Here is an 8182-nt window from a genome sequence, read left to right as displayed (position 1 = left end):
TGGCGACTTGCTCTGTTAAATAGGTGTGTGTGTGGGGGCTCTTCATTAGCCTCCTTGTCTCAACATCCTCCTCCTCTACAACACAAACATCGCTGCTCAGAGCAACAGCTGAGCTGAATAAACGTGGAGTTTGTTGAAGTTTCATTGATGTGATTTGTGCTATTTTGAGTTAGTATTATTAGTATTAGTATTATCGTCCTCTGTTTACGCCTGACCTGTGACTTTAGACTTGATGACTTGAGTCTAAACTGGATTCTTCAGTCTGTTCATTTGACGGATGAGTCCTTTACTCATTGTAGTAGTATCAAGCGAATAGTCAGCTGTTGATTATTAACTATGTTGCAGACTTTATGTTTTTGGCTGGGTTTTGCAGCATAACCACAAGTTAGGGAAGTTTTGCTTTGCAAATAATGACTAGTGTCTCATATTGTAACGGTCTATGTTACTGTGACACTGTGACACATTTTTTTCATTCATTATTTAAATAAAATTGCTGAGTTTAGCTCATTTAATTGCCAATTTCATCACGTTTTGATAATTACAATAAATGAAGTTATATATTATCTACATTTCCAGACACATCATCAGCAGTGAGTCCCAGGCGGGATCATTGGACAGTTAGGCCACTATCATGATACAGTGTGTCCAGTCACGTGTGCTTTTATAGTCATTTTAGATGAATGTCAATCTGTTTCTGCCACTTAGAAAAAAAGATAACAATGACTTAATATGTCTGTTGTAGGGGCCGCCACAGAAACGATCCTACTTTTAGCATTAGTAGCATTTCTGTCATATCTGACATGTAGATATGTTTACCTCAACATTTGCCGTGAGCTCAGGAGTAACTGAGTAGTAAGTGAGGAGTAAGTGAGTAGTAAGTGAGTAGTAAGTGAGGAGTACTGAGTAGTAAGTGAGGACTGAGGAGTAAGTAGTAAGTGAGGAGTAACTGAGTAGTAGTGAGGAGAGTAACTGAGTAGTAAGTGAGGAGCAGTGAGTAGTAAGTGAGGAGTAACTGAGTAAGTGAGTAAGGAGTAAGTGAGAGTACTGAGTAGTGACTGAGTAGTAACTGAGTAGTAAGTGAGGAGTAACTGAGTAGTAAGTGAGAGTAAAGTAGTAAGTGAGAGTAAAGTAGTAAGTGAGTAGTAACTGAGGAGCACACTGAGTAGTAAGTGAGGAGGAGTAACTGAGGAGCAACTAGAGCAACTGAGTAGTAGTAAGTGAGGAGTGGGAAGTAACTGAGAGTAGTAACTGAGCAGTAACTGAGTGTAGTAAGTAGTAGAGTGAGAGTAACTGAGTAGTAAAGTGAGGAGTAACTGAGTAAGTGAGAGTGAGGAGTAACTGAGTAGTAAGTGAGGAGTAGTAAGTGAGGTAGGTAAGTGAGGAGTGAGTAGTAACTGAGTAGTAACTGAGTAGAGTAAGAGTAGTAAGTGAGGAGTAACTGAGCTGAGTGAGGTAAGTGAGGAGTAACTGAGTAGTAAGTGAGGAGTAAGTGAGGAGTAAGTGAGTAGTAAGTGAGGAGTAACTGAGTAGTAAGTGAGGAGTAAGTGAGTAGTAAAATGAGGAGTAAGTGAGGAGTAACTGAGTAGTAAGTGAGGAGTGAGGAGTAAGTGAGTAGTAAGTGAGGAGTAAGAAGTGAGGAGTAAGTGAGGAGTAACTGAGTAAGTGAAGTAAGTGAGGAGAGTGAGGAGTGAGGTGAGTAGTAAGTGAGTAAGTGAGGAGTAACTGTAGTAAGTAAGTGAGGAGTAACTAAGTGAGTGAGAGTAACTGAGTAGTAAGTGAGGAGTAAGTAGTGAGGTGAGTAGTAAGTGAGGAGGAGGAGTGAGGAGTAAGGAGTAACTGAGTAGTAAGTGAGGAGTGAGGAGTAACTGAGTAGTAAGTGAGGTAAGTGGGGTGAGTAGTAAGTGAGGAGTAAGTGAGGAGTAACTGAGTAGTAAGTGGTGAGAGTGAGGAGTAAGTGAGGAGTAACTGAGAGTAAGTGAGGAGTGAGTGAGTAAGTGAGGAGTAAGTGAGGGAGTAGTAAGTGAAGTGAAGTGGTGAGAGTGAGTGGAGTAACTGAGGAGTGAGGAGTAGTAAGTGAGTAGTAAGTGAGGAGTAAGTGAGGAGTAACTGAGGAGTAACTGAGTAGTAAGTGAGGAGTAAGTGAGTAGTAAGTGAGGAGTCTCCGCCAGCTCCAATAGAAATGGAACGCACTTCAAAATGCGATTGTTCTTTTTCATAGGAGTGTATTGGTGTGAAGCTGTGACCTAGTTCATTTTCAGAGTTTATAAAGTACTCGTTGAATTGATTGGCTATTTCTGAACTGTTTGTACACAGTATTCCCTCAGCTGTCGTTTTTCTGGTGGTCCCTGCCCATGAGTTTATTGATTGCTTGCCACATAATTGTATGGTTTCCTCTGGCTTCTTTAATGATATTCAGGAAGAAGTTTGCTTTGGCTTTGCGAAGTTCTGATGTAACTTTATTCCTTAGACTTTTGAAAATGAGGCGGTCAGTGTTCAAGTGAGATTTGAGGTATTTCTTTAGAGCAGAGTCTCTATTTTTTAATGATTGCCATAAGCTTTCATTAAACCAGGGGAGGTTTGACTTTTTGTTGAACTTGTTACGTGCCAATTGTACATACTTGGATATAACTTGGTTGAGTGTTTTTATTACCCCCTCAGCTATATGTTAAGAATCCTATTGTCCCAATTAATTAGTTTCAACTCATTTTCCATGAGATTTTGGAATAAAGGATATTGGTGTAGCTTTTATACTGTAGCTCTGTTCAGTTTAGGCAGTTTTTGGCCCACAAGGGTGAGGTTGTGGTCGGACATTGAGAATACATGGATGTTGAGGTGATTCTACGCACTGGAGCTTTAAATTCATCATTCACAATGATATGCATTAAAGTGCATTTTAAATAAAACTGAGGTTTAGATTTTCAGTAACATGATAAACTACAGATGCAGTCAACACTAATGTAAAGTCTGTGGCAAAGAACCTTGGTGTGTCATATACTGGAGCATGCAGGAGACAACTGCAGGGTCAGGTCGAGTCAATGGTCCATTTATTTAGCACTTTTCTCGTCTTGATGATCCCTCAAAGCTGCTTTTTCAGCCATTCACTCACATCTTTCATACTCGTTGACACGCTGCCGGCACAGCAATCAGGAGCAAAGAGGGGTTCAATGTCTTGCCCAAGGACACACTGGCATGTTAACTAGACCCAATGTCCAAAGTGACATACGAATGCACCCTGATCTGTCCGTGAGCACGGAGAGCGAGCGCTTTACAACGTGACACAAACCTCAATATCTAGTCAAAATGGTGAGATGAAGTGGTGAATATATTGTTAAGATACCACAGACTCAAGTCGTCATGGACTTTAGAGTCTTGAGAGTGAGTGTGTCAGCCTGATTCTCAGTGCAGGGGGTGTGCACAGCATATCACACATTCTTCATGCAACTATAATACTATTATTATAAGAATAATAATAATAAGAAGAAGAAGAATCATCACTTCAGGTATGATATTTAGTTTTATCTGGAAAGCATGTTGTGCTTAAGCTTAAAAAAGTGTTATATTAATAAAATGAATGTCATTATTAGTCTTCTTCAGTCTCATCATTTGCTTGATGCAAACACAATTAGAGAAAATCATGTGGATGCTGAAATCATCTCTCCACACCCACTGAGTAATCACTGGGTGATTAAATCACACAACTTGCTGTGTGTAAATAAATCCACTGCATGCATTTAGATGACAGACGACATGATTCACTCTGTTTTTGACCATCATCATCATTTGTATGAGGCTCTCACTCTTCTGTTGTTTTAAGCTCAGCTTTCTATAAAGGGCCTGAATGAAGATGGTTTTTTTTTTTAATGCAATCTTCTCACAAACATTAAGTCCAAGCGCACACAAGTGACTCTGAACAAAACACAAACAAGTGGTCAGACAACCTCCAGGGGGTCCTTGTCAGCCTTGGACACGGCCACTGTGACCGTGTCAGGAAGACGCACGGCCAGTCTCTCCCTGAACACCGTCAAAAAACCTCGCTCACTGTTGCTGTGATCGCTGAGGATGACGCTGGTTCCCTTCGCAGCAGCGTCCAGGACCTCGTGGTGGGACATCTCACCTAACAGACGGACACACCAAAACATCGGATTTTAAACCTAACGGCGAAAACCAGACGAGACTTTAACAAGTTGAAAGCTGTACCTGTGATGTAGAGGTCTGCTTTGACTCCATTCAGTACTGATGCTCCTGATCCGGCGCACACAGCCACAGTACACACAGAAGACTCTGGGGGAAAAAAGGCACATTCATGTGTAATTGTGTATAATAAAACAGTGTATTCAACATTTCACAGAAGACATTTAGTCGCTTGAAATAGCAGATGTGTTTGTAGGTGTGCTACATGCTGTCGTGGGCGTGGCAGCGCTGATTCCCCTGCACAGCTGCACCTGATTCTGTTCTGTTTCTTCTTCTCTTTTACCTGGCTGTCTGAGTTTCTATTTTTTGGGTCCCGTTTTGGGTACCATGCTTCGTGTTTACAACCTGTTTACAATAATGAAATGGAAATGTCTGTTCTATCTGTTACCATGAGAAAATTGTTCCAACATTGTTCCACCGTTCTCCCCCGATACCTGCACCTCCTCTTTTCTCTTCTATTAAAGCTGCGTCTGTTCTCGTGTCCAGAGAACAGAGAACCTCACAGACTGCTCTCAGTTGCATCTGTTGACCTTCTCTTTCTTGCAAGAAATAAATCACGCAAAGACCACTCACTCTCTGTGTTTTCAGACAATTATTTAGCAATAATTTCCATAACAAATAAAATAATCTTCATAGCTGATTTATAATTATAGAATTACTTTAGCTAAAACCTACTAGTTGTGAACAATTATAGACAAGTTATAACAGTTATCACTACTTTTATTTTAAAGTGTGCTTGTAATATTAGTATTTTATTGTCCATTTTATTCACGTTTATTCATTCATTCAGTTCTTTTTTCATCATACTGTTTATGTTGTGTGTGATGTCTAAGCTACTGGTCCTTGAATTTCCCCTTGGGAACCAATAAAGTTTTTTGAATTTAAATTGAATTGAATTGGTCAGTGTTAAGACATGGAAAAACATTTTAGTTAGTTAACATAACACTCACCTAATGACATATATATACACCAACTGAGGTCACCGTTCTTTTGGCATTAGACAGCGTTTTCCGACAGATAACTGCCGTTTGTTAATCCTTCACTCTTTCACACCAAAGTCCACAGAGAAAATGTGCATTTTTTAGCTGCCTCATTTGGTTAGTTTGTGTCCAAACAAAGGATTTAAAACTCTGGATGTGCTGTGATGTAAAACTGCTGATGTTCTGTATGGACTGGTGGAGGGACTAAACAACACAAACAAACAAAATATTCTTACGCTACAGTAAACATGGGCACTTTAGATTTTTTTGTGTGGCTAATATCTGCTTGTGTCTCCCCTAGCAGCCATGTTACAGTGCATTCAGCGTCGACTCATAGTCAGGAGCTCATACAAAACCTGGACAACCACTTCATTCATGAGACCAGCAGATGAATTCTCTGCTTGCGATAAGATTCTGAGAATATTCAAACCACAAAGTGTGCGTACTCTTTACTAACTAATGCCGTGAGGTCATTACCTAGTGTCTTCCCCCATCCTATGGCCAAACGCAGGTGATTCAGACCCAGGTGAGACTTTATTTTCTGGATGGCTGTTGCCACAGTTACAGGCTGGTCCAAAACACTGAGTCGCCCTTGACCATGTCCTGGGAGAGGAGGCTGTAGGGAGTGACAGGTACAGTGCTTTCTTTAAAGAAATAACTGCTGTTGTTTGTGAAATAACTGATAACTTCATATTCATCTTGTAATGACCGAGATGATTTCATGCTTTACCTTCTCCAATTTTAGGATGTTCAGGGACTGACTGGCTGCAGTGTGCGGTAGCAAAGTGTGAACACTGAGGGGCAGCACTGAGTCACTGCAGGTGACACCAACATGGATCCCACCGTTGTCTGCTCTGTTAAGACAGGCCTGACATGAACATCCGTCCACAGCGATCCGAGAAATTCTCTCCAGAAATCATGATCATGATCGAACATCAACATCACCTGCTGGTGGAATACTGCAGCGACGCTCCACCAGCACAAGCCTTCAGTTCCTCCATCACAGAGTTCAGTTCCTCTGTGTTCCTGACTGTGAATTCCAGCTTGTGACAGTGGGAAGCACCGCAGAGGGCCTGACTCAGCACAGACACCTGGCCTCTACCTGTCAATCAAAGACGGACACCAGAGATGGAAAGAAAGAGTAAGGGGAGCAGAAAAGTGGGCCAGTGGGTCGTTAGTGTCATGTGTCACAACATTTTATCTTGTACCTTCATTAAATATGCAAGCACCCTATATAGTGTGTGTGATGCATTTCCTATTCAGAATGACCAGGTCTTACCAAGCCCCCCCACCAGCCAGTCGTTCACGCCTCCTTTAACACTGTCCCATGAGGTGTGAGGGGAAAAGATCGCCATCCCCGCCTCCACTGCCCGCACGGCCAACCGCTGCTTCCAATCGCCCTGAACAAGACGCTTGATTGGCCGAAACAACGGAGGGTGATAGGAGATGATGAGGTCACAGCTCATGGCCTCTGCCTCCTCCATGACAACGTCTGTGAGGTCGTTGGTAAGCAGGATGTTTTTAATAGGCCGGGATTTGCTGGGCTCCACCAACAGGCCCACGTTGTCCCAAGACTCGGCGAGTGCCAGAGGAGCGAGCTGCTCCAGCACCTGCAGAACCTCCTTTAGCTCCATCAGGCTGCAACAGGGAGTGGGGTGCCAGAGGGAGCGAGTGGAGGAGAGATGAGCAGGTGGATGCAGGGAAACTGGGATTTGGCGGTTTGTCAAGAGACTCTGGGAGTGTGCAGGAGGAAATGACAGGCTGGGTGAGACTGTAGAGGCAGAAGAGAATAGAGCAGAGGGACAGATCAAGCTCCTTCCGGCACAAAGTCTTCTGTGGATGAGCGATACAAATGTCCACGTGCCTTTTCTACATCCCATCAACACCAGTGGAGACCTGTGTGGATGAAACACAAACAACTGTACATCAATCACTGAATAAACTTGAGCTATTGTCCCACAGATGTGAAATAATCACCAAAATGATTCATTGATTCTAATAAACAAATTGTCACATTAAACATAATCATTTATCAATCAAAAATAACTTGTTCCCAGTTTGCAGTTTCAATTGGAGAATGATTGACAGTTGGGTTTGGACAAATAACTACTTTCATCACTAATTAACCTGTTGTTATCATCTATAATGACTATAACCTAACCCTAATTCGTATATGAAAGCACAACTTTTAATTTATTTTTTAATTCATGATATTTCACTTGGTCACTCTAAATTGACCAAAACAGAGCCGTATATTGATAAATTAATTGCCAGATATTTTGATCATATTTTTGAGGTTTTTTCTTAAGCACTCTTTTGTTTCAAGTTCTTAAATATCAATATGTGGCGGTTTATTTACTTTTCTGTGACCGACTTTTATTTTATTTTTTTCTTTTCATTTTGAGGTTTGGTTAACACTGTTAGACATTTTATAAGTTGCAGCCCTTAATAAACAAATATATATATGAAATGCTATTATATCTATAATTCTACTAGAGTACCTGAGAAGATTGCCACAGTGGTGCAAACGTTTAGCCTGTTTTAAAAAACAAAAATCACACTCCTACATTAAATTAAATAGTGATAGACCAGATGAACCAAAAATCATTAGTAAATATATTGTTTTTATGTTAATTTTCCTATTAAGTTTCACAGTTAAGAGTCTAAAGGTTGGTTTATTCTTGTTCAAAAACAACTGTAGCAGATGAATGGAGTGTTATTCAAACATGACAACAGTACAAGTATAAGAGTGACGCACACCATGCTAACAGCTCAGTAGCCGTCTAGCAGACATTAGCTACGACACAACAAAGCGACACAGCTGACGCATAAAACATAGTATCAACATATAAACATGTACAAGAGTGAGGGACGCGGCTCAATGTTGACCTAACATGTGATTTAAAGAGACTATTAAAGAGACTAAACCCCAACTGCACACGTTTCTCACAGAGAAACTAAAAAGTAGCACACTCACATTCAGACACTGTCGCTTCCAGTTCCGGTTTCCG

At 41.2% G+C, this 8182-nt stretch overlaps 1 protein-coding gene across 1 annotated transcript; it reads right to left on the bottom strand.

Annotated features, from left to right (window-relative positions):
• Nucleotides 1-3027: 3027 nt before the first annotated feature.
• Nucleotides 3028-8182, bottom strand: nif3l1 (NIF3 NGG1 interacting factor 3-like 1 (S. cerevisiae)). Its single transcript, XM_044013134.1, has 7 exons — nucleotides 8149-8182; nucleotides 6451-7067; nucleotides 6117-6273; nucleotides 5902-6025; nucleotides 5649-5787; nucleotides 4198-4281; nucleotides 3028-4114 (listed from the first exon to the last, which is right to left on the bottom strand). Coding segments are annotated over exons 1-7 (1308 nt in total). The 5' UTR covers nucleotides 8151-8182; the 3' UTR covers nucleotides 3028-3929.

This window comes from Solea senegalensis, linkage group LG18 (genome assembly GCF_019176455.1).
Source record: "Solea senegalensis isolate Sse05_10M linkage group LG18, IFAPA_SoseM_1, whole genome shotgun sequence".
Taxonomy (NCBI): Eukaryota; Metazoa; Chordata; class Actinopteri; order Pleuronectiformes; family Soleidae; genus Solea; species Solea senegalensis.
The sequence above is the reverse complement of the archived record's forward strand: the minus strand, read 5'-3'. Positions and strand labels throughout refer to the sequence as shown.

Excerpts from the sequence above, each read along its gene's own strand:
- nif3l1 (XM_044013134.1), bottom strand. Across the intron at positions 6,026-6,116 it reads CTGCAGTATTCCACCAGCAG|AGCAGACAACGGTGGGATCC; the intron begins GTGATGTTGATG and ends CTGTCTTAACAG. Across the intron at positions 5,788-5,901 it reads ACATCCTAAAATTGGAGAAG|CCTCCTCTCCCAGGACATGG; the intron begins GTAAAGCATGAA and ends CACTCCCTACAG.